The following is a 27,644-nucleotide window of genomic DNA, read 5'->3' as shown; positions in this document are numbered from 1 at the left end:
GACCACATTCTCCTCCCATGGTACTGTGTTCGGTTACTTAAACTGAGAGTATAGCCTATCATTTTGTGGTCAGAACTTAAGTGCTGTTATGCACAGTTAGGTGTTGTCTCACCCGGAACATGTCTTTTCAAAACATACTGTACTTTTGGTGAGCCAAGCTAACCAAACCTTGTGTATTGTAGGGACTTACAGCGCCTTTGGAGAGATATTTCCCCTGAAGATATCGAAGGTTGTTTTATAATAACTGCAAAGCAACGAAAGCCCTTTCATTAACAGTGGTGGTAACCAGACATTGCCAGGGCACAATGAACCTCTCTAAACACAATCTGAGAATCCCATCGTCAAATATTCGGGAAAACAGCGGCCCCTGTTGTTCCTCGAAATTCTGTCTTGAGAGACTACTCTAAACACACACGCACGCACGCACGCACGCATGCACGCATGCACGCACAGATCATCCTGTATAATGCTGTTGTGAAAGAATTGGCTAGAATCTGCTGGCACGAATACTGCTAAAGACCTACCTTTCTCTCTCACTCATGCACTCCCTCACTCACATACATGCACGCACACGACCACACACACACACACACACGCACACGCGTGCACAGAGTCACAACTCAGCTTAACAGCTCTCATCCACACTAGTCTTGATTTCCACTGTGAGTTCTATTATCTTTGATGCCATCTGGATCCCGAGTCTTACAGTATGCCTGATTTATATTGCGATGCACATCATATCACACAATGAAAACAACCAATCTACAAGCTCACAACGTGTAGATCAGCAATTTCCGGTGCATGTCACCGGTGTATAAATATCACATTTCACGCACGCACGCATGCACGCACACACGCACGCACGCACGCATGCACGCACACACAAAGGTTATAGGTTTAGAGTTGTGCCTGATTTGTAGGCTACTTAGTTGCATGCTGGTGTTTAGGCTAAAAATGGACAGGAAATGGGGAAGATTGCACTGCGTGCGTGCGCATGTGTGTGTATGAGATGTGTGTGTATGAGATGTGGGTCATTATGTATGTGATGGGTTCATTATCATATTCATTTTAATAATCATCTGTCTGTCTGGTCAAGCCACAGCTGTCCTGCTGTAGCACACACACACACACACACACACACACACACACACACACACACACACACACACACACACACACACACACACACACACACACACACACACACACACACACACACACACACACACACACACACACACACACACACACACACACACTCAAAAGGTGATTAACCAGACTGTGGGGTTAAAAAAAAGAATTAGTCCCCAAGCTGTAGGCTGTAGTCGACGCATTGGTCCCCATTCTATTCTCCCCATTTCTAAGGCTACATGTCCTCCACAGCTGCTGACCTCTCACAGACAGATGAAATGTCATCCCAGCTTATTATGCTGTTTAATTATTGTAATACCCTCATGATGCCATTCATACTGCTGATGGGATATAACACTGTATTCTGTTTGCACAAACCATTATTAATTAAGCTGATAAGTCAGATGAGAATGGCTTCATTTTTACACACAGGATGGCCTGGCCAAGAGCTGAGGCCAAGTCGTCTCATGTTTAAGCAAGAAACAAGAGCTGCATGTGTCAGAGGAGTCAACCTGAAGTTAGCACGTACAGGCTGTGGCCTGTTTTGAATCCACTTGCAGTCTGCAGTGGCTATCAACCCTATCAGGCCGATAGGGCAGATCTACAAGCAACTAGATCTATCAACCCTATCAGGCCGATAGGGCAGATCTACAAGATCTACAGTGGCTATCAACCCTATCAGGCCGATAGGGCATATCTACAAGCAACTAGATCGGCTATTTCCACAATTTTTGCCTCGTTACAAAATGGCCAAGTGTGATAGTATACGTTGCAGCCGAGTCACCACTGAAGTGTTGGTCAAGTCCCACTCTCTGTACATGAAAAGGGTATAGGGTTAAGTGACACAGGGAATGACTTTTTCTTCCATTTACGGAATGGAGCAAGAATTGTGTGGAGAGAGAGAGAGAGAGAGAGAGAGAGAGAGAGAGAGAGAGAGAAAGAGAGAGAGAGGGTGAGTTTAAAATCATGCGCTTCACCGCATGATTGGAGCGCTGACAAATGTTGAGTCAAATAGCTCAACTTTGATTTGTCACAGCCGCCACACAGCGAGTTTCCGGGCGTCACTTTGCGGCTTCGTGTCGCCGGCTTCCATTGAAAGTGACTTGTAGACTGTTCGCCTTTGTGGCCGCTGGTGAGAATGCAGCATGAGAAAGGCTGATAGGACAGCTTGACCAGTCAGCACAATAAAGTATCACTGTGTGTGTGTGTGTGTGTGTGTGTGTGTGTGTGTGTGTGTGTGTGTGTGTGTGTGTGTGTGTGTGTGTGTGTGTGTGTGTGTGTGTGTGTGTGTGTGTGTGTGTGTGTGTGTGTGTGTGTGTGTGTGTGCATATATACAACTGTCTCTGTGAGTGACCTTGCTGCTGCTGAAGGAAGTCATTGGAGGGTTTGGTCCAACACATGGCTGAGAAGGCACAAAGACACAGACACAGAGTGGACGACAGCCAAAGGGATGACAATATGCCGTCGACAGGAACACGAGGGGTCACTGAATGCTTTGAGTTGTATACAATGTTGTGAATATATTCCTCACAGTCTCTCCAGTTCTAAACCCAATTGAACACGTACCCGTGGATCTTACCAGTTAATTCCATCAAGAAGCAAACACCTCTCCCTGGATTGCATCTTACAGTTCATATTGGTTTTTCCTTTGTCATTCGACTGTATGTGCAAAATGGTGATAAGGCATGGAAAAGAAAGATGTAGCTCAAACGCGCAATTTCACATTGAAGCTGTCACACATGCATATGACACAACAAGCCAGTTATAGAGGCAAAGATTTTGTCTGGCAGAAATTATGCACTGTAGTGTAGCTCTGTTTTGTCAATAAAGCTTGCCGAATCGAACTGAATTAGGACCGAATTGAAAATGACAGAGAGGCAGGGATGGTTGGGTTTGTCTCGCTCTGACAAACGTATCACTCTGAATACAGCTCTGCTATGGGAGGAGACTGAGGAGAGTGCATGGGACCACGCACGCACGCACGCACGCACGCACGCACGCACGCACGCACGCACGCACGCACACACACACACACTTGTGCACACACACTTGTGCACACACTTGTGCACACATGCACAGACGCACACACGCAAACATGCGCGTCCGCACACACACGCATGCACGCACGCACACACACACACACACGCACAAACACACACACACACACACACACACACACACACACACACACACACACACACACACACACACACACACACACACACACACACACCAACGCCTTGGCTTGGCCAGCCAGATGTGGGAAGGATTAGCTAAGTTGGCAGTCAGCACAGGGCTCCTTATCCACTGAAGCTAATTCACTTTACTATGCTACCTCTCTCTCTCTCTCTCTCTCTCTCTCTCTCTCTCATGCTCACTAGTCACATTCTCGATCTCTCCATTCCTTTGTTTCAGGTTTCATTTATTAACATTTGAAAAGGCAGGATACATAGTTGAAGCAAACAGTTTAACAGCAGTAAATCCTGAAATGTGTCAAACCTTATATCAGCCAACATGAAAGAACATAATCATAAAACATCATAATAACCATACATCGACCAACATAATATGATAGCTTAAGAATATCATCAGCAGATGATCAAAATAAAAATCCTTGGTAAAATTATTAGGCTACCACTTTTGTCTTGGCGTCCCTACTTGGCTATGTCATATACTGTAGGTGAAAGGTTTTTGTTGCTATTTTTTCACTTTCTCAACCTCACCCTTTCTTTCTTAGTTTCTGCTGCCTCTCCTTTATCACTCTGGTAAATCACCAAATGTACTGTATGCTGTTTCACGGTGGTGTTGCTTGGCGAAAATATTCCAGGAGTTTTTTGTTGGGTATAGCACTTTGTTTCTTTGATATAAGAGTTGTCATTTTGTCCAGTTCAGTTCAACTTTGTGTATTAGAAATAGAATACAATGAAACACTTGTGTAATAATAATGTGCCGTGCAGTGTACAAACCGGTGTCCATTTCTGAGTCAAATTGTGAACATATTGGGAGGGTGGGTGTTATGAGACAACAGATTGTCAACTCAACAAAAACTAAACAAAACAACAATGTGATTCCTCAGCTCCCCTCGTGTTGCTTTTTGAGCGGTGCTATAGTCGCTCCAGGAACAGATTTGTGTGTATAGGTCTGTCTGTCTGTCCGTCTGTTTGAGCATGGAATGTCTGTTTTTTACCATGACCTATTGACCCCTTCAGCTGTTGCTGATTCGGCTCAGGTCACGCACGCACGCATGCACGCACGCACGCACGCACGCACGCACGCACGCACGCACGCACGCACGCACACACACACACACGCACGCACACACGCACACACGGACACACACAGGCCAGGGAGTAAAGTTACACCACGCGCTGAACTGCTGTCAATGGCCGTGATACTTGAGGAACTTTCCATGTCAAACATTGACAAAACCTGGCTGCCAAACACACACTGCATGTGGTTAGTTTGGTAGAGTTCATGGACAGTGGAGTTCATGCTGGTGCAGAGGGACCAAAACACAGGAAACAGAATGAATGCCCATCAACCAACATGTGAGGCATGCGAGCACCTTCCATATTCTGAGCCAGCTCTCTCCCCACACTGCCTCGGAATTCCTGTTGTATTTTCGCTACTTTTGGAAGTGTTTGCCTAACCTCAGTGGCTCTCTTTAAATCACTGCTAAAAACCCACCTATTCACACAGGCTTTCCCCTAGAGTTATTGTATTGTCTCATTATGTGGAATTGTTCTATTGGTATTGTGTATTTATTTATTTTGTGTAATTGCTGTAACGTTGTTGTTGTTTTATTTCAGTAATGTGCCTCTTAACTGATGTATTGCCTTATATGCCACTGGAAAGCACTTTGTAACTCTGTTTTGAAAAGCGCTTTATAAATAAAGTTTATTATTATTATTGCCTATAATGATATATGCCTTAAATTGGGAATCCAGGGTTAAAGTGGTTGAAACATGCCGTGCATCATCTCTCAGCTCTACGATATCCCTACTAGCAATATGTTTTTGCCTTTTTAGCTAGAGATAGAAATCCTACTGCATGTGCACTTATATATATATGTCCTCTAAACGCCTAACTTGAATCTATGGAACATCAGCAAAACAGAAATTCTGACATTGCTACAATTTCCGTTGGGCATGATGTAACCGCTACGGGTGGACGCCAGAACTAACTGGCTCACACAGACGAGACTTGTTCTGACAGGTGTCGTCCAGACTAGAGACGCGGTTCTGAATTGATCAGACCTCAATGTCTGGCTAAATGGGCTCTGACGTTGTGCAGTGTGAAGCATGCCTTATGCGGGTGCCGCTTTGACATTGTGGACCTTTTTTTTTTGTCAAATTTTGTTTTTATTGAGAACAGATTATAAATTGTTGTAGATAAAACATTGTGATATGAATTACATTGTTCTTTTATAGAAAACAAAAAATGAAAGAAAAAAGGACAAAGGACAAAAAAGAGAAAGAAAACCCTCAACCCTCCCACCCATACTGCTCAGTGACACCGCATACTATAGAATAAAATAGTAATTTGAAAAATGGAAAACATCTGAAAGAAAATGTCATACAGTCAACCACATCAGTGGTATCCTGTCTATGAATTGTTTCTACTCAAGTAATGGACAAGGGGCAGCCAAACCTTATCAAATTGTTTCTCCCTGTTTCTCAGGAAATACCTTATTCTCACAAGATGAAGCGTACTAGTCATTTCATTTAGCCAATGCTTAAATGCAGGAGCCTCCTCCTTTTTCCAGTGCGTCAAAATTCGTTTTTTTGCTGTAATCAGACCATATGAGAAGAGTTGTTTCTGTGCTCTCGTCAACCTAGGACATTGTGGAGCTTTAAAGGAGCCTGAATCGCCAGGCCACAGAGGCCAAGGGATCTCAAACTTAAAAGCACCATTTTGACCTAATTGAACGAGTCAATTTAGAGTAGATTGAGAATCACTTCATAAGTTGTTTTCCAGTTCAGGATAAAAACTCACTTGACAAGCAAGTCGCGGGTTTGACTCCCGATTCCGACGACCTTTTCTGTGTGTCGCATTATGTGCTCGTAGATTGGCTATTTTTGCCACATAGCACCAGTGTAGTACGATGGACAATAAATGTAGCATAATATATAGGCCTACGCTTTCTGAGAATGTTCACCTACATTTCACCTACACTGTGTAAATGGCATGCTCAGAATAGGGACAGGACATCAGGGATAATGTGGTTTATGTTGAGGAAACCTGACGTGACTGGATTTGAGGAGAACATAGTTGTGCTATACAGTCAGTGGTGGAAAAAGTACTCAAATGTTTTACTTAATTAAAAGTATCAATACTGCAATGTAGTAATACTCCGATCTACAAGCTCACAATGCGTCGCATCGCGACACATTGTGAGCTTATAGATCTGCTATTTTCAAATGGCCAAAATGTATATAGGGCTGAAGTAGGTAATGTATGTTTTGCAAAAATAACCAAAATCTACAAAGTAACAAATAATTGTAGTGAAGTAAAAGTAAAATATTTAAATTAAAAACATATTTATTATTTATTATTTATTATATTATTTGAAATGCAGTGGAGTAGAAGTAAAAGTACAACAAATTTGACATAGGCCTACTAAAGTAAAGTACAAATACCTCAAAATTGTATACTCTACAAGTCTTGACTGAAGCCTCATTTGAGCTTCGTCCCCACGATGGTGCTGCGAGTGACAGAAATAGCAGATATACAAGCTCAGTACGCGTCCCATCCGCCACACGTTGTGGTTGTGCTGCTCGTAGGTCGGGACTATTTTCCACACGCAACACGGTGGTGCGGGGAAGTATGAATGGGGCTTGAGCGTCCAGTGAATGTGTGTGAGAGAGATGTGATACCTCACCTGACAGAGTGACAGAGAGAGACTGACATGTTGTGTATGCGACACATCGCTGAATGAGATGACCTTAACCCCACTGCCCGCACGTGCACGTGCGTGCGTGCGTGCGTGCGTGCGTGCGTGCGTGCGTGCACACGCACGCATATAACTCTGTGTCTCTCTCCCTCCCTCCCCTCCCTCCTCCTTCTCACATGCATGCCAAATACACACATGTAATCACAAAAAGGAAAGCATGTACACTGATGCACACTGAGCAGCACACAGTACACACCCACAATCTTTGGATGACTGGTATATGTGGTGTGTGATTTAAAGACTTTGTCACCTTTTGACACCTCCCCAACTGTCTCTGAGAGAGAGCGAGAGAGAGAGAGAGCGCACGCGTGTGTGCGTGCGTGCAGTGTGCGTGCGTGCATGTGTATGAGAGAGATGGCTCTCTCTTCTACACTAATCCATCCTTGTGCCGTCATGGAGGAGAGATAGAGGCAGGCTGTGAAAAGGATGAGAGAAAGGATAGTGTGAAGGAGGGGAGAAAATGAAACAGTAGGAGTAGAGAGAGAGAGAGAGAGAGAGAGAGAGAGAGAGAGAGAGAGAGAGAGAGAGAGAGAGAGAATAGTGTAGTGTAGTGTATGAGTCAGTTTGGCAGGTGGATGAAAACTCTTAAGGGATAATTCATGTTTTTGCAAAGAGTGAAAAGAAAGGAAAGAAATCAGGAAACAATTAACATAAAGCTTTCTGTGTCTAACTCTAAGCAACTAAGCAAAGAGAGGCCTATCTGAGACTAACCTGCTGCCCCATCTGGCGGAGTCAGGTTAATCTGAGACTAGAGCACAAAGAAATGAAAGAAAGCCACATGAAAGGCGGCCCACAAAAACGAACACATTGGTGATTCATTTCTTCATGGTTTCGCTGAGGTGAAATCTCTTTCTTTATCGTCACAGTTGACTACATTTTGTCCCCTCTCATAAGGGACACAGTGAATCCGCGTCAATTTAACTACAAATTTGCACAAAATTGTACTCTTCTCTGAGTTACAAATGCATAAATCATTGATAAACCTACAAAAGGTTTTCCTGAAAGTGTATAGAGGAACCAGATTTGTACACTTTTCACTGTGTACAATATGGTATTGTGTTTGGGACCTGCGGTGTGGCTTCAAGAGAAACGTTGAGAGGCTCTGCATGATCAAATAGTGATCATAATATAGTAAAACGGTTATCTGGTTTTTCTACCAAACATCTCTAATTAATCAATTAACCACTTCAGCCCTTTTTTATACTCCATCATACAACGGTTCAGTGGTGGGAAAAGTACTCAAGTAATAGTAGGCTAGTAAAAGTAAAAGTATCAATACTGCAATGCAGAAATACTGCCGATACATTTAATGTATCAAAATGTACCTTAAGTGCCAAAAGTTAAAGTAGCCTACACATTTTTCTCATTGAAAGTTTTCAAATGTAGGCTATGTAGACCTTGTGAGCTTGTAGATCAGCTATTTTCAAATGGCCGAAAGGGTCAATGTATGTTTTGTAATAATCAAAAAGTAATTTGTAAGGAATATTTCAAATAATAGTGGAGTAAAAGTACAATATTTGCCTCTGAAATATAGTGTTGTAGAAGTAGAAGTATTGAAAATTGGAAATACTCCAGTAAAGTATATCTAAAAATTGTACTTAAGTACAGTACTTAGGTAAATGTACTTACCGGTAGTTACTTTACACCACTGCAACGGTGTTACACAAAAATAGTCGATCTACAAGCTCACAATGCATCGCGGGCCACGGCGCATTGAGGTTGTAGATCTGTTATTTTCACAGAATGTTTGCCTATTTTCGCTGCATGTTCATCTATTATTATAACATGCCCAGAATAGGGACACTAGGGTTCACGTCATCCGCCTGGGGTGAGTCATGTCAGAATGTAAACCATCTATGAAGTCCAGTGAACTGTGGCAGCTCTATCAGACGGAATGTCCTGGCCTCCCAATACATTTTTACCTTGACATATTTCAGCACACAAAAATGCTAAATCATCTCTGCTAAAGTTCACGGTGTCTAGTTTTAATTGAGAATTTGTCGGGCAAAGCGTGATTATTGATGGGGTTTATGGTATTTTCATCATCAGAATTAACAGTGCCATGAACGCAATATTTTTTGCCTTTCACTGCACATGAAATGGACAGGGTTATAACAATGACTCTGTGTGTGTGTGTGTGTGTGTGTGTGTGTGTGTGTGTGTGTGTGTGCGTGTGCGTGTGCGTGTGCACGTGTCAGTCTTTCTGTCTGTCTCCATGCATGTCATCTCTAAGTTCATTTCAGTGAGTGTTTTACTGGCATGACGCATGCGTTCTACATGCTGCCAAAGCAGAAGGTGTCAAAATCAATTGCAGAGTCCCACTCGCTAAAGCACAAATATAATGAAATATCAAACATAGCACAGTTTTAAGTATATACAGTGTTACAATGCTCATCAGGAAAAAAGTGCTGATACCACTGACAGGATTTCATGGCAGAGTGAGGTGCGTGCGTGCGTGCGTGCGTACGGTGCGTGCGTGCGTGTGTATGTGTGTGCGTATGTGTGAGAGAGAGAGAGCGTGCAGGGGGGGTATACCTCTGAACTTGAGGTATACTGCGCAAACTTTGTCAGTGTAAAGAAATGCACTCCTACTCTTTAATTAAAGATGTCTCTCACAATCTAACGAGGGAGAATATTCCACCTCAATTAGCCCCTGAAGCAGCACTAGTGTCACATAATATCAAGACAATCTCTGCCCACTGAAATAAATGTCTGGGGACATGTACCTGTAGGCATACAGTCACAATTATTACACCGTTGTTTCCGGGCAGAAAGAAAACTCTTATCTCCAAGTTCTATCTTTTCGTGTCTTTCTGTAAATGAATGCCATACTTCAGTGGTTTTCAACCCTTTTCTTTCAACCCTCTCAGACCCAAAAATGTTTTGTTGTTCATTGGATAGGATTTTGTCCACAATTCCATGCTGTATTGATGTTGGTACGATAGGAGAGATAACAGGTAAATGACATGTTGATCAAAATAACAATTACTGGTTCTACAGTCTCTAATTGTGTATGTAGACTTCTTGTAAGTTAACTAGTTAAGTAATGCAGATGTTTAACAATAATTTAACTCTTGAGAGCGTAAAATGAAACCAAATGGACCCATATGGGTCCATTTGGTTTCATTTTACGCTCTCAAGAGTTAAAGATCTAGAAGGGTCCGTTTGGTTACCAACTCTCCATCATTTAGCTGGGGACCACCTGGATCCCCCTCAAGGACCACTGGTGGTCCCCGGACCACTGGTTGAAAACCACTGCTATACTTAATCATGATCACACTACACTTAAGTGTCACACAAAAGCATCAAAAGCAGCAGGTCCAGAAGCTCCAAACGGGGCTCAAAACCACACATTTTGAGCTTGTAGAACTGCTACTCGTGCTATTTTTCGGTTTCGGACATAATATGACGTTTCCACCCGACAGCGACGAGTCGACACATAATCGACACATAATTGATATGATCGCAATTACTCTTTCATAATCGTCGGAATCGTTTCCATGTTGAAATGATCATACATTTTCAAACATGTTCAAGAAATCGATCTTCAAGGTCGTCTAGATATACGGGCATTTGCAAGCTCACAATGCATCGCTATGCGACGTGTGGAGAGCTTGTAGATTGGCTATTTCCAGTGATGGAAAAAGTATACTCACATATTTTGTTATTTACGTAAGTAAAAGTATCAATAGGCCTTCTGCAATGTAGAACTACTCCGTTACAAGTAAAAGTACAGTAATCAATCAAATGGCCGAAATATAAGTAAATAAAAATACCTCAAAATTGTACTTAAGTACAGTACTTAAGTAAATGTACTTAGTTACTTTCCACCACTGGCTATTTCCACAATTTGTTAAACAATTGTTGAGTATACAATTAACACTCGGGATTTGACTGTGCATCTCTCTCGCCCTCCTCCCCATCTGTCTCTTATTGTAAATGATCAAGTAATGCTTATTAAGACTTTAGAAATAAATGCCCAATGTGGTTGCAAACTTTGTGATGAGCCTTTCGGAAAAGGATTGTTCTGTGCTGGGAAATAATTAAAATGTTTTTATCATTTTTTTCATTGCTCAATTTTATGAGGGCATAGCTCTCTCTCTGTGTGTGTGTGTGTGTGTGTGTGTGTGTGTGTGTGTGTGTGTGTGTGTGTGTGTGTGTGTGTGTGTGTGTGTGTGTGTGTGTGTGTGTGTGTGTGTGTGTGTGTGTGTGTGTGTGCGTGCGTGCGCGCGTGCGTGCGTGCGTGTGTGTGTGTGTGTGTTTTTCCTAGGATTGTGTGTATATATATAGAGTGTGTGTTTATCAGTTTGTGTTGTGTGTGTGTGTGTGTGTGTGTGTGTGTGTGTGTGTGTCAGAGGGCATGGAGTTGTGCATTTGTTTGTCAGTTATACTGTATGTGTGTGTGCGTGCAGAGTCACAATAAAATGTTCCAATGAATGATTGTGACGTCCACGGTCAAACCAGGATACTAATAAAGACGGCACAAATACAATTTGTCCTCTCCTCAATCTCTTTCTATTTAATTTGACCTTATTCAACTCATCTGAGAACCCCCCCCCCTGCACACTTCTCATTTTTCTTTCTCTGTGTCTACTTTATGTCTGCCTAACACACGACTTTAGCAGAACGTGACAAATTAAACGATGCACAGATCTCCTCTATTCTCTCCCCATTGTGGGAACACAGCGAGGCAAAACCACAAAAACATTTAGGCAACAAAAAGACCAAGACTAATTGCTTTTTGTCGAACAAAACAAGACTACTGAGAAATTGCAGTACGCGCATGCACCACTAAACGGCAACAGGAGGACAATCTGTGCTTTTTTCTTTTTTAAATAAACATAACATTGGTTTCTGTAATGAAACAGGAGTGCATGCGATCCTTCCTAAATCTAAGCCCTCAAGTTCCCAATCAAGCGTCTCTTCACTGGAATACAGTCTGTGGATTTGCTCTTTAATGTGAACTCAAAAAACAAATCATCGCTGACGGGCAGAAACCTCTTATCTCCATATTTTAACTTTTTTCCCCGTAAATGCTCTAGTTCATCACACTAGTGACACAGTGTCACACAAAAGTAGCAAAAATAGCAGATCTACAAGCACAAAACAGTTTTTTGCTATCCTTTGAATCCTGAAATGTAATGGTTTTCGACATATGAGGTTTCCAACCAACAAGATCCTATTTCCTATAATATCAGCCTCTCCCTAACGAGGAAACAGTATTGCATCATAGAAGAGCCTAAGAGAATATAGGTCATCTACAAGCTCACAATTTGTGTATCAAAAGCAACGGCATGCAGGTCCCCTTCATCCAGCAGCATATCCATCCCTACAGTCCCTCTAGCAGTCTTTTGACTGAGCATATCAGGCCTGACACGCTGCAGCTCAGCCCTAAACTCAGTATGGCCACGTCCTTGACTTTGTCCTTGGAGGTGAGGCGGCTCCACCTCAGCTGCAGGTGGAACAGACAGGGCAGTATGAGCGCCATGGCCGCCCCGGTCACGCTGCCCGTCAGGCCCATGAGGAGGGAGAAGCGAGGGACCAGCAGGGCCAGCAGAAAGGACGTCACCAGCAGGGCACCGCGGAGCACAAGGCCAGCGTAGGACACAGCTCCACCTATATGTGTGGGGTGGGATGGCACACTGGGACCTGTCGGACAGTGTGGAGTGCAGATGTGACTTATATGCCTTGGAATGTTTTCTGAAGGCAGCATTCAATTTCATTGGCCCTCGCGCCCATCCAATCAGCAAGAGTGGGAGGCGGGGCTAATAGAGTGAGGGGGCAAGGCTAAGAGTGGGAGGCAGGTTCAATGGATTTAGAATTTTGGAGCATCACTCTGCTCCAGCATCCAAACATGCTCTCTGCTCCTACTGAATTATTCTCTGCTCCTGCTGAATTGGCACCAATTCCTACAACTACTGCTCTCATGAGTACATTAACATGTTAACCTTTGCTAGAACTAAATTTAGCAAGTGCTACTTGCATTAAGCTAAGGTTTGCTAGCTAACTAACTTCGCAATATGCTAATTTCATTTAGATAATGTTAATAGCTACTGTAGATATCAAATGTTACTATAACTAGTCTGCTATGTTGACTCTGGCTGTTTATCTTAAAGGACCTATAACATAAAATTCAACTTTTTCAATTTATTTTGTGTTTTTGGGGCTCCCATATGTGTTTTCTATCCCCACAAATAACCAATTTTGACCAATCAGGCTTTCATATCATATGGGTGCTTTAATGGAAATTGCTCTCAGGAACAGCTCAACTGATTTTGTCCTCATCGTGATGTCATCAATGTCACCCTACTTTGTATAATTCCTCCTCTTCTTCAGTCTTCAGTTCCAAATTTGCATTTCCACTTTGTTTACAATGTCCACCATTGTTGATTTTCCAAGCTTGCATGGAATGGAAACAAGCCTGGTTTTATCTAGAATCAGTATTATAATGACTCAAATATTAAATAATCTGCATATGAGCACCCCCACCACCTCAGGACATTGTGGTACTGCAGCTAAAACTGCTTTCAAAGTCCAGAAAGAAATGACAAGGACTGGTTATATCAGAGTGGTGATTGAGGCTCAAACCATTAGAAATAACTTTGAGGGACATAGGCAATATGATATTAAATATTAAAAGCAGTTTTTAAATGCATGTTATTTGCGCTTTAAATGTGGAACTTCTCTTGCATGAATTTTAATTTTTTTTTAAATGATTTTCAAACTTTGCTAGCAAGCTATAAGGCACATTCTGCAGTCAGAATGTGCTTTAATGCTTGCTAGCATTCCACATTTAAGATTTACATTTACACCTGAGGGCAATTCTAAAACATTTTAAATTCATGTTGTTATATAGCAACAACTATGACACAGATGCTGCTAAAAAGATATAGGTATAGGTATAGGTTACAACTGGTCTAAATTGGTTAAGGACCCCCATACCTCTCAGAGATACAGACCTGTAAAGGTCGAGGGACCTGTAAAGCCCAAACCACACCAAAGGGTCGGGTCGGGACAAATGCAACTCCTTGAATTGGTGTGGCTGGGGCGTGCTAAAGATGCAGTCGAAATCGGGCAAAAGAGAACCACTGCAATAGATGCATTGTAGGACTGTTTTTGCGGTGTGGCACTGCAGGAGTCTAGCTCTGTCTGCCTGTGTGCTTGTCTGTCTATGTGTGTCCGGAGCTATCTGGTATCAGCACCAAATGTCTTGTGCACAGTGCCAGCAGGCCACAGAAGAACCTCAACACATTTTCTTTCACTTGTGTTTGAGACTTTTGAGCACGGGCTGGGGCTGTGCTCAGGCTGAAACTTTGCCCCAAATTGGAGTCATATTCCATAGATAACTGACTGACAGGCTGATCACATGAAGTTAGATCCATATTGGAGCTTCTTTGGAGCTTCCCATGTGGATCTCAAGATCCACATGATTCTATTTTCTGTTGTGATAACTTGGAGCTACATAGTTGCATGCCGGTCTGGTGCACTGACAATAGGCAATCTACAAGCTCACAACGTGTCACCGTGGCATGCGATGTGAGTCTGTGACTGCTTTTAGATCGTTAATTGTCGGTGCACGACACGGCACAAAACCAAGTATGAAAAAATGTATTAGTAGTAGTGATCTACTTGTCTTCAATTACTGTGTTTATGTTTTATTCAACTTTATGAGCTGCAGTTACTATAGCCCATAATGTTGCCAAAGACACGGTGGCAGACTGAATAATATACACTGAGGTGACAACAATCACTTCCACCCACTTCACAATGCCACGCAAGACTTCCCGGTCTTTCATTGCCATCCCCAGTTCCTGCTTACTGATGCATGTGTCCCTAGCGATGACATCAGGGGACGACAGTTTTCTATCTCTGGTCTGCTTTGAGGCAGGATTCCAGAGAAGAAGGGAAGATATAACCTCATGATCAGCTCTGTAGCAGTGGCTGGCAAACTGTTCTTCTGGATCGGACTAGTGAAGAAACACGGGCGCTCACATTAGAAGGCGGGTGTAAGTGCCATCCACCCGTTTCTAAAATGTCTTTGAAAGTGTCCATGTCTCTGAGTAGAATCGGCCCAACGCTAAATATTTTTACTTTGAACCTCCCAGTTGGATCCCGGGCTCCCCCAGAGTTAGTGTCAAAGTGTAGATAGGCTATTTTTGAATAGCCAAAGTATACTTTGGCTATTCGAAAATAGCTTGTAGATAGGCTATTTTCGAATAGCCAAAGTATACTCAACACGATTGGCTATTTTTGAATGTTTGTTACATTTAAAAAAAATAACACAAACCTTCACTTATGCGGGTCCCTGGCATGATAGGGGTTGTACAAATATACGGTATATATATTTGGCAACATATCTATCAATTTGGGTGTCCTTGACATGAAAATGTTTGAGAAACATTGGTGTAATTGTACCTGTGAGCAGACAGGTGTGCAGTATCTCAGCGGCGGAGTAGAAAGGCAGGGGGTAGGACAGCAGGGCCTTGGCCAACAGGCAGAGGTTGACTAGGGGTCGGAGGTCGGAGGGCAGGTTGTCTGTGATGACCTCACCAGTCCCCTGTCCCCATGTCAACACGGCCTGGAGGAGGAGGAGGAAGACATCAATCAAGCAGGCAAATTGACGACCCGTTAATCAGTTTGTCCCACATGTCTGTTCATCAGTTCATTAGTTCACCTGGCTGGTCAATCATTTGTTTTGTCCATCCATCTATCAGTAACCTTATGTCCGGGCTACACTGGGAACGGAACGGAATCGTACCGTGCCGCGGGGGACCAGGTGGCTGCATCGACAATTTGTCTGTCCTGCGGAGAGTTCCGTATTTACTGTTTATTTTCCTCTGAAGGCGAGGGGAAGGGTTGCGTAACTCCTGCAGATATATGCGGAAATAAAATTAATTTAGAAAATACAGCACGCACCGCACCCACACTCGGTGTAGCTGGGTTCAATTGATTATAGCGTACCGTTGCAGACCCCTGCGGACTCCACCCCAGTGTAGCCCAGCCCTTAGCGTCCCTATTCTGGGCATCAATAGGCAAACATTCTGTGGAAAAAAGGCTTCACTTGTGTGAAGTGAGGCGTGCTTTTTATCATGACGATGATGCATGATGATGATCTATTGACTCAACTTGACATCATATTTAGTTAATTTTGCCATTGACTTGAATGGAGGGGGGGTAATATAGAATAAACACACGTTGCCACACGTTGGAGCGGTTAGCACCGCTCAAACGTTTGAGTCGCTAACCAGTAGAGCAAACGTGGTCTTCATGACACAGGCGGCAGCGTGGGTCCACTGCAGCATGCTGCTGAACTGCCCACTGTCCGCCATACTGCCCTCTATGGAAGGCAGGAAGATCTGCGATGTGTAGGAGAAGACGATCATGCCGACGGACACCACAAAGTCCTCCGGGTCCACGGACACAGACAGACAGGACAAGGACCAGCGACTGGCCTGGCTCACACAGTACAGCATCACCAGCACACTGCCACGTAACACACAGAGTGGAAAAAGTACTCATATTTTTACTTCAGTAAAAGTATTAATGCTGCAATGTAGAATGCAGAAGTAACTATAGTAACTAAAATTTTTAGCTAAGGATTGAGGGTTTACGTGGTTACAATAACTGCTTCACCTTATGACTATGTGAGCCAGGGAACAGAGCAGGCTGAGTGTAGACACTGGTCTGAGGTCAGTGAGCAGCAGACAGGGCAGCACACACGCCAGAGTGAGCAGCGAGCACACAGATCTGGGAACAGCCATGCCTGACAGACTGTCCCACAGCAGACTGTTGGACACCAGCAGGTACAGAGTACAGGTCATCAGCAGCTCTATGATCTGGAGTGGACACACACAGACAAGACAAGACAGATGGAAACCTTACATTCATTAATTATTGTCCTCGACCAGCCGAAGGCTGTGTGTGTGTGTGTGTGTGTGTGTGTGTGTGTGTGTGTGTGTGTGTGTGTGTGTGTGTGTGTGCGTGCCCATCTGTCTGTGAACAGCTAATCTCTGGCACCTCCATGGATGCCAGAGCAGAACGTCTGCCTCAAACTTTTCAGATGTTATAGCGCCACCAGGAGGCTGTTTTTTACTCCTACAGATTTTGTCCAAACAACACGCAAATCAGTACAGTCTCCATATATGTGATGTGATCAAGATTGGCTTCAAAAGTTGTCCATTATTATTTTTTCCAAAATGTTTAACTGTAAAATGTGTTTGTGTGTGTGTGTGTGTGTGTGTGTGTGTGTGTGTGTGTGTGTGTGTGTGTGTGTGTGTGTGTGTGTGTGTGTGTGTGTGTGTGTGTGTTTTACCTGGGCCACATTCACCACCCATCCCCCCAGTCCAGCCCACTTTGGGCACAGTGCCTGGCAGCATGCCTCCGCTATGTCCTGGTAGCTGTGTCGGACTCGAACCCTCGACACCGGCCCAGAACCAACACTGATAGAAAAAATATATATGTCGTTCAAATGCAAATGTTGGTTTCAACCTTTTTGGTCTTATTCAATTTTGTGATTAATCAATGAAACTGTGGCAGGGGATATTAATTTATTCTAAACGTACACTGCCATGTCACAGTAGCCTGGCTAATAAGCCAGACTAATATCACACAACACTGTCGCGGTATATCAGTCTGGGCTGGCTCCACTTGGATTTCATTTCCCGTGGGGCGTGTTCAAACATTTTCTCTTTGACGCAATTGGTCAGAGCTACTGTCAGTCAAAGGTCTCAAGCATTGAACGTCACTGTACCAAAGCCCGCCCATATTGCATACCGTGTCCCGATTGGTCCGACCTGTTCTCGATTGTAGGAAAGAGGCGTGCTACTGAGCCTCGCCAGACCGAAATCTGCTGGTAGGCAACTTTTTTTTGCCAACGGCTGATTCGGTCTGGTTTATTAACCAGGCTAATGTCACAGTACGTCCACTACAATGTTAACATTCTTGCATACCGGTATGTCAACTAAAAATCCTTCCATAAATGATCAGAAATAATTATAACAAAATAGCACTGATGGAAATAGAAAATAACAGAAAATAACAGAATAACGTTTGTTATTTAATTAATGTTTAAGATTAAGTAGAAATCTTTCAAGTGTCTGCCTGTTCATGCATTGTTAAACTAAGGTCAAGTGAAACAAAACAGAAGAATAGAATAGAACAGGGAAGTATACCTGTACTCTTCTTCGTACAGACAGGACACTAGAAGCTGGCCAGTGTGGTTACAGATCCAGGCTGACAGGACCAACAACAGCAGTCCCACATAGCCTGAATGGACCAAAGCATAGGGCAGACCCAACACAAAGATACCCTGCAAAGACCAAAGACAGCAATGGGCAGAGAGAGAGAGAGAGAGAGAGAGAGAGAGAGAGAGAGAGAGAGAGAGATATAGGGGGTAGGTAGGTAGGAGACAGGAGAGGTAAGGAAAATAAATATATATATATATAGTAGACAGGTTAATGGAGTTTGTTTTTTAAGTCAAACATGTGCATGCCACGATAATTTAGCAAATATAATTGTTTTAAGAAATATAGTTTTTCCTGTGAGGCACAGGACTTGTTTGAACTAATTGGTAGTTTGTAAAGAGAGGAGAGGACAGGAAAGTAGAGGAGAGGAGAGAATGCTGGAACTCTTGTGGTTTTGATGTCTGAACAAGATACTGGCTGCGAGAACTATGGGAGTGCATCACACACTTTCAAGTGAGTCTTTTGTAACCATTGTCTGTTGAACATATGCATATTTTGACCTTGTGTGAGTCACTGCCTGAAATGAAAAGAGTTTGGGAGAAATTTGACATCGAATTGTCTAATTTCCTCTCTCCCAGTCTCTGTAATTCTCTTGCTCTCTGTTTATTTGCCAGCTTATTCCTCACTGACTCGTCTGAGCACAGCCTGGCTGGGCTCCCAATTACAAAGCTCCACGGAGGTAAACAAACCCTGACTGGATGGCCAAGAAGAAGTAGAGCAAGAAGACGGAGCCAGAAATGACAAACAAGGAAAACAAAGAAGGAGACCATGAATATGATGATGGATTTTGTACTTAACTTTTATTAATTGACTGATCGTGTAGATCTCTGGAAGTGAACCACTCCATCTTTCTATAGACCCCCAGATCTAATCTGTGTTCAGCATCTTTAAAGACAGTAGCAGTGTCTTTATTTTTAACCGCCTTAAGTCTAAGATTGATTAATCCACCATTTGTTTTTTCTAGCGCGTGGAAATAGAAATACATAGAGTTAAAGACAGCAAGCTGTTCCTTTGGGTTAAGTTGTTTAAGAATGAGGAGGGGGATGCTGCCATACCTAAATTCGGTACCCTCTTGATGCTGTAGCCAGTACCTAAGGGTTTGACACTCTTTCTTCCCATCCCAGCTGTCCAGGCATGGGAAGGAGATTTGTCATGGCACCCCCCTGAGGCCCTGGACCTCTGAGGGGGCTTCCTCTGGTGTGCATCTCTAGCAGAAGGACGGGTTTGGAACCCTTGCCGACGTAACGGCTGCATGGTACCACCGACAGAAGATGAGAACCCTGTACATCGTCGCCTGCTAATATGCATATAGCGGCTAAATTGGGAGAGAAAAAGGGGTAAAAAATAATTGCCTGCTCTAATTTAAAGAAAAAGAACCTGCATGCTGTGACAGAGATGTCTGCCCAAACTCTATCAATTGGATCAGAAGCCTTAATTGGAACACTGAGCCCCACAATTTGTGCCTCACTGTCACTCGTGTCCTTAAGGTTGGATATCCTCGGGAAACCGGTTGTACAGCCCTTCAAAACGTGAGGATTGTTAGGCTGTTCTGACCAGACCACCAGTACCACCACCAGACTCACTGCCAAAAGGGGATTTTTGAGCAGAGAGAGAGAGAGAGAGAGAGAGCCCTGGTTCTGATGCAGTCCTCATACAGTAGCAGGACAAACTCCCCTATCTTTCTGGATCATGTAGGCTCTGTGCATGACCGCTACCTTTTCCAGAAGGTGACATTCCCGTTTCCTGTTGCAGGTCAGTTTCTAATAGCTTAATTTGATTGGCTCCGCCGCAGATTTGAACTGTTGACACAACACCTTAAATGGTAAATGGTGCATTTATATAGCACCTTTATCCAGGCGCTTTACATAGATTGTGCATCAATTCACCCATTCACACACTGATGGTGGTGGAAACCATGCAAGGCACCAAGCAGCACATCAGGAGCAATTCAGTGTCAGTTCAGTGTCTTGCTCAAGGACAAAGGACCGGGTTTGAACTAGCAACCTTGCGGTTACCATCCAGCCACTCTACCTCTGAGCCACCCTTGTGAAGTGAGGGGTGCTCTTATTATCGTACATCATCATGACGTAACATATAGCTGAATATAATGCCCCTCAAAAAAAGGTAGATGTCTCATTGGCCACTGCAGTATCAATTCAATCCAAGGGACCGAACGCATAGAGTATATAAAAGGATAGAGACTGAACTGGCGCGAAGCTCCGCCCCCCCAGCTATTCATGTCAGTGGAAGTTGCTCAGTGGCGTTTTGAAGCACCCGGAAGACTGCCGGAAGTACCATCTCAGAACGTCTACTTCCGCATTTGACCACCAAATTTTGGTGGTCAAATGCGGAAGTGCAACCGAGCGCTCAATGTTAAAGCCCAGCTGCACAGGGTTTCCCGGTCATGAATCCACGGGTCCGCCTGTAGTCCCTCCTCCTACCACTAGGGCCCAGAGCTTCAACGTTGAATAGCCTCACTGGCCCCTTGACCGAACGTCCCCTTCCGTTACACACGTGGAAGTTTCACAAGCTTCCGCTATGCTTCGCAAGGAATCTCGGGAAGTTTTTGGCTTCAACAGAGACATGTCTAAGGGCCATACCCCTGCTCATAATCAAGGGTGTGCTGCTCATGCCTGTGCTTCGGAGAATGTTTCCTGGAAACATGACACCCCAGCAGAAATAACATATCTGTGAAGCTATTTTTTGGGTTTGTTATGCAAAATAAAAAAATCACACCTGTGTGAACTGAGTGGTGTAAGGTATTATATAGCCTGATCAGCTCTGACGTAATGAAATCAGCTCTGACATAATGAAATCACACCCAGGTGAACAGGGTGAACATAGCAACCATGCAAATTTTTTCTGCACTAACAAAGCCAGTTGTTACACCACTCAAAAATCACCCCGGGTGAACAGGGTGAACATAGCAACCATGCTCATTTTTTCTGCACAACAAAGCCAGTTGTAGGAGTGGTTTACACCACTCAAAAATAAACAGCAGCATCCAAAGGCTACAGAAAGATGAAAAACGAATAATTACAGGAAACCAATAATCACGCCACTTACAGCTGGTCCGTTATTGTCTCCACCAGGCCGAAGGCATGGGGAGAGAGTATGTTTTGCACTCCGTCCGTGTGTGTGTGTGTGTGTGTGTCCGTCCTTCCGTCCGTCTGTGAACAGCTAATCTCCGGGACAGTTAACCCGGTCGATGCCAAACTTTGCACACACACTCCCTGGATGCCAATGATGCCCCACATTTTCCAGAACAGCCTGTTATAGCGCCACCAGGAGGCCGACTTTTGTAAAACACATTTTTTGATATTACTCCTCCATATTTTGTCCAAAAATCCCGCAAATCATTACACAGTATCTCTATAGTCGCCACCAGGAGGCCACAACCTGACCTGCCCTGGTGGAGACCTGTGCCCTGAGGGGCACTTTTTCTAGTTTAACAATAAAACAAAAGGTGACCTAAATTAATTTGAAAACACCCACCCTATATGGTACAGGGGAAAGCAATCAGAAACCGGGGCTATAAGGCCAATACAATCAGCACAAAAAACAACCAATCAACCTAAATCCCAATCTAAAGTAAACAATACCACCCTCTGTATATAGAGGTAAAAGGCAAATTAAAGAACAGTATCAAAATGCACCTCCCCTACTCAGTATATAACATAATGGTGATGGGGAGGGCATCTAATTAAAAAGCCACTATGAATGAGAGTAAACATGGCTGCCTTTCAGCTCAATTTAATATTGAGAGTGATTACTTGGTAATCATACCCAAACTTTTCTTTAACTTACCCCTGAGGGAAAACCATATGAAGCAAGCGCTATGCAAACAGCACTTATCCGAGGCTGCAAGCAGCAGTAATTGCTCAGCACCAGGTGCAACAAATTAGGCTACTTGAATGAAAAGAAGACTTTAACACAAGAAATGAAAACCACTACCATTTAAATTCAAGGGAAATATGCAAAAGGCTCATCACCAACATAGAAAAGGAAATGTGTGTGCAATCCTCAGGGACATGAAGCATCCAACTTCCAGTGGATTGTTGTTAGTGGAGACCCATAGGGCTGCACTTGACTAAAGAAATTATGGTGAGGTTGAGAACTTAACATGTTCTCCATTCAACATTGTAAAGACAGTCAATTGCCAATTCCTTGGCAGGGCTGTAATTTTTATTAGAACGAAGAATAATAAATAAATACCTCCCATATAATTACCGGTAATTAAAAGAAAGTGGTTTGCTAAGGTTAAATTAGATTTTTGAATATCTTGAATTTTAAAGATGCCTTTTTGGAAAATCAATATGATACAGATTTGTTTATAAACACTATTCTTCTTATCACAGACTGTTAATTAATGCAGGTGGCAAAGAGCCAACTCCTACCAAAGCTAACAGCCAACAGTCTAATCTGTAATGAAGAGACTACTCAGACTACTTCATTAACAACCAGGGTGGAAATCCAAACTGATTTTCATAATATATCTTAGGCAATAGCCTGGGGAGCTGGCTTTTTCCCTTTTTTTACTCATTTGATTTGGTGCAAGTTCATTCTCTAATAAATATTATACCAAGCTGGCACAGATACAGACATAGGCTGCTGGCATCAATCAGTAAGTCACTCATCACCAGGGAATGTATTTTCATTGATGAATGGTACATGAGATTGTTTATTTTGCATCTTTTGCAATCACTCAAAGGATTTGAACTTTCAAGAAAATCACTGGCTCTCTCTCTACCAAAAACATGACGGATGGAGGATTGATTACTTGTCAACAATATGTGGCATTTGCCACACTGATAGCAAGACATATAGAATATTGTTGGGATGGAAATCCCCACCTCCTCCTTCTATAGCTATGTGGCTTAAGGATATTATGGGGTTTTTAAAATTGGAAAGAATAAAGTTTACAATTAGAGGTTCAACAGAAAGGTTCTTTTCTAGCTGGCAACCATTTATTACCTATTTTGAGAATCTGAGAGTACTTCCGACAGACTAATTGCGTCAATACTTGTTTGTTTTTGCTTTCTCATAATGATTTCTCATAATGATAGAATTGTCTGGAGTATATCACTTTATAGGGGGTGATGTATGACAACATTCCGATCCAACGCAATCTTTTCTAACATAACTTGTGACTATCTCTTGAACTCAAATAACCCAACTCATAATTGTAATAATTTTATTTATTTTTTGGTTTTTGTTATTTATATTGTTTTTGTCATCTGTGTTTAATTTATTTTTTGTGTCCTATTGTTTACACTCAAATATGCATGTTTGTTTGATTGGACTGGACTTTTTTGTTGTTGGTTTTTGTGTGTGTGTGTGTCTGTACTCAACTATTATTGTTATTTTTGTATATTGTCTTAAAGAAAAAAAAATGATGACGATAACTGTGGGGGAGGGATGGGGTGAGGGAAAAATGGTATGTTCAAACTGTTTTAAATTGTTGAAACCTGCTACCAATAAACATATATTTAAAAAAACAACAACAATATGTGATAATGTACAGCCTTTACATTGGATGACGCTGCTTGACTTGAAGCAGTAGGCTACAGTTGCTACGGTACTTTTTAGCAGCTACTACCGAGTACTGCATTAGTAAGTGAATAGTGAATTAGTAGTAGTAGTATCAGTATTTCCCATGCAACGTGTTGTGAGCTTGTAGATCTGCTATTTTCATAGAATGCCACATTTCTCTTTTGGGTCTCGAGCCAGAAATTTTGCAAAAACAGTGAATACAATTACAATAAAGTGTTAATATCTGTAATCTGTATTACTGTAATATTATTTGCTAAAGCCTTTTATCTAAGGAAGAAATAAGTGATTATTATTATTATTGCAAAGAGGTAGTGCTGTACTGTTTATAATTGTAAAGTGATCAGTATTCTGTAAGACATTTTCCCAACTATGAGATATAAGCTGTTGTTTTGGCAGGGACCCCATGCAGTCTCTGGGGAAAACTGTCAAAAAACCAACAAACTGGCACATAGACAGACAGACTAGCATCAATAAACAACCCCAGGAATAATTATGCCTGCATAGCATACAGTACAGAATGTCATCTTACATGTGGATGTAATGATCCATTGATCAAAATCAGGTTGTTTACACAAACATGACACAAATGCTTTTAATGTAAATGCATCTCAATTCCCGCTAGAAATGCGTGCATTTGCGTGTCTGTGTGTGTGTCTGTGTTTCTATCTATCTATATGAAAGTGTGTGTGTGTGTGTGTATGTGTGTGTGTGTGTGTGTGTGTGTGTGTGTGTGTGTGTGTGTGTGTGCGTGCACGCGCGTGTGTGTGTGTGCGTGTGTGTGCGTGTGTGTGTGTGTGTGTGTGTGTGTGTGTGTGTGTGTGTGTGTGTGTGTGTGCTATAATGAAGCATAATGTCATAATGTATTCTCTATGGACACAGACACACTGGTCCATTACACCTCCGTTATTCAATTTTCAGAGACAACTGTTTGAATATGGACGAACATTTACAGCATAATAAGCTATTAGCATGACTATATACCATCAGAACACACTGTCATTTGATCCATTCTTGATGTAATTGTGAAATGTAGCGGTGGCCATACTCTATGGGATCAGATCAGTGTGCTGGTTTCTTTCCACATCTACTCTTGGCAGCTAGCCCAATTGATGTGTGCTTATTTTCCCCTACAACTGTAAGGTGAAAATACTGTATCACTGTCCCCGACTGGTGTGACACAGGATCAGAGACAGGCGTTGTATACAGTATATACAGTTACGTATGTTGCGATGATGTCATCTGTGTGCTTACCTGTATGGCGTTGGTGACATTCCAGCCTGCCTCCCAGGTGCTGAGAATGGGAATGGGACTGGTTTCAGAGTCAGGTCTCCAGGCACATCTTGGAAGTCCCTCTTCGTGTGGATCTGTGGAGAGGATGGAGGATCCCTCCAAACCTCTCTCCTCCATCTCCCCTTTCTTTGCTGCTCTCTCCTCACGGCTCGCCAGTCTAGGAGCCAAGCTGTGTGGGGTCTCCTGGGAAGTTCTGCTGCTCCTCACAGCTGCCTTTTTGTTCTCTGTGTGGTCCCGATCCACCTCAGATGGTGTCTGGTACCATTTCTCTCTGACCTCTCTAGCCTGCCGGTATGATGTCTTCTTCTTATTGGTTTGGTTCCTGTCGGGCATGGCTTTGTCCTTGTGGGTCAAACTGCAGCCTCTTCTCTGCATGGGGTGGACCTCAGCGGAGGGTGGCGTTCCTTCACAGTAACTTTTAGTTTCGTCGAGCCCAGCGGGTGATGTGGTGCTGGTGCCAGGCCCGTTAAAGGTTCCGTCAGTGACGGCCTCTTTAGAAGGTGGATTCTCCTGATCAAATATGCTGGTGAATCGATCCTCGCCAGGAGATGGTCTGTCCTCTACTGTGGTTGCAGTTAGCTTTTCTAAATGGACGAGACCCGGGTCCTTTTCACTGGTAGATGTCCTGGCGGCTCCGGAGTCACCAATGCCCAGCTCATGCATCCGGACTAGGACATGTTTGTCTTCTGTATCTGATGCTGTGGTGGATCGTGTGTCCTTTGAATTAGCCATGCTCACAGGTGTAACAGTGTTTAGAGGCAGCATGTTGTCCTCTACATAGGTTCTGTTCAGCTCATCTCTCTGAGTCAGAACCAGCGTCTCTTCATCCCCCTGAAAGAACCTGCCCATGTAAAATCAGCTATTAAAGAGGATTCTATATAATAGTGTGTTTGTTCAGTAACAGGGGTTTTATCCAGTCAGGAGAGAGAATCCCTCAATCCCATGCTTCAATTGTAAAGTGTTCCAGTTCCAATTTTGTCTGCTCAATTTTTCTGTTTCATGGCTTACGAATCCAGTTGTTTATCCTGTATATGTTCTCTGCTCTGCATGCATAAAATTGGTATCCCAACTGAAAATGTATTTTCTGTTCCCCTGTTAATCATTTTGTAGTCTATAGTCATTAGCCATGATCAGAATATAGAGCTATTTAATATTATTTAAAAAAACAAAACAATTACACCCCTGTATGTAACCACATGAACTCTATCTCCTCTATTCTGGGGCCAACGTTCTGTAAAATTACTGTAGCAGATCTAGCGCACAAGAATAGAGCCTAATTACTAGCCGTGGGGGGCTCAGGTCAATGACATAATAACATCTGAGGGTTTTGCGGTCAAGGATTCCTTTCCAGTTGTGAAAGGATTAAAAAAAATGTTTTTGAAGAAAAAATAAACTATCATCTCCAAGCTGCAAAGAAATAAATATCATGAAAAAATAATGTTCTGTCATTCACAACATTATTTTCTACTGACAATGCCTGTGCTAAGATTAATGGACTCCAGAATCTCTTGGCTCCATCTGAATAGAGTGAGCTCAAGTATTTGGATCATTTGGGCAGTGGCACAATGTGTCCCCACACTCATATTCACAATGACAAAATGACTGCGTGGTTGACGTTCAGGCTTGTTTGTCTTGATTCGATTGGACGTCAGCAAATATACAGAGGGGAGTTCACTCAATTGCATGAATATAAAATACAAGAAAAAACATCTAAGTTATAAGTGTATATAACAAAGTGTAAATGTATAAGTTACTGGTGCAATACACTGTCTCTCTGCCTTTTATGTATGTTTACCTTGCTTATTGTAAGTCACTCTGGACTATAGCGTCTTATGCTTATTGATGTAGCTGAACAACAAAATTCACAATAGAATATTAACCATGCACTTTCAGCCTATATACTGGCATTCAACAATCTTCAAACATTTCCGAAAATGTAAAACTTACTAACCTAATTATTATTTATTTTTTTCAAACATAGCACAAATAGCAGATCTATTTTGTGTGACAGGTCATGCAATGAATCATAAAATAGGGCTTAAATGGTTACTAATAATAATTGTAATTATATAGGACACATCAACTCACCTTGCTGTCCAGTCAGTTCCCAGCCTCGCTGCAGCCCACCCCCACATAGACCAGACCCTCCAGGGTTGACCAGAGCTCCAAGCCCGCACATGAGAACCCATCCTCAGTCTCACTGTCTCCTGATTCAGCCTTTCTTGTCTCTAGAGGTCCAGGGGTCTGGGGGCATTCTGACCCTGGTGGTCCCTGCACCATACAGTATGCATTCACACACACACACACACACACACACACACACACACACACACACACACACACACACACACACACACACACACACACACACACACACACACACACACACACACACACACACACACACACAGTGTGTGCGGTCGGTGAAGTGATTGACAAGTTAGTGAGCTCAGGCATTATAATGGCCAAGTGCT

At 42.9% G+C, this 27,644-nt stretch overlaps 1 protein-coding gene across 1 annotated transcript; it reads right to left on the bottom strand.

Moving 5' to 3' along the window:
* Positions 1-12,116: 12,116 nt before the first annotated feature.
* Positions 12,117-26,019, bottom strand: LOC306941037 (vesicular inhibitory amino acid transporter; the record flags this gene model as incomplete). The annotated part of the gene is made up of 8 exons (XM_079526341.1): positions 12,117-12,733; positions 15,500-15,662; positions 16,330-16,567; positions 16,718-16,920; positions 17,397-17,523; positions 18,256-18,392; positions 22,135-22,233; positions 25,132-26,019. The coding sequence occupies 8 exons, from the start codon at positions 26,017-26,019 to the stop codon at positions 12,414-12,416; spliced, it is 2,175 nt and encodes a 724-aa protein (XP_079382467.1). The 3' UTR covers positions 12,117-12,413.
* Between the last annotated feature and the right edge of the window lie 1,625 nt (positions 26,020-27,644).

Source organism: Electrona antarctica, assembly GCF_951216825.1.
Source record: "Electrona antarctica genome assembly, chromosome: 17".
Classification (NCBI taxonomy): domain Eukaryota; kingdom Metazoa; phylum Chordata; class Actinopteri; order Myctophiformes; family Myctophidae; genus Electrona; species Electrona antarctica.
The sequence above is the reverse complement of the archived record's forward strand: the minus strand, read 5'-3'. Positions and strand labels throughout refer to the sequence as shown.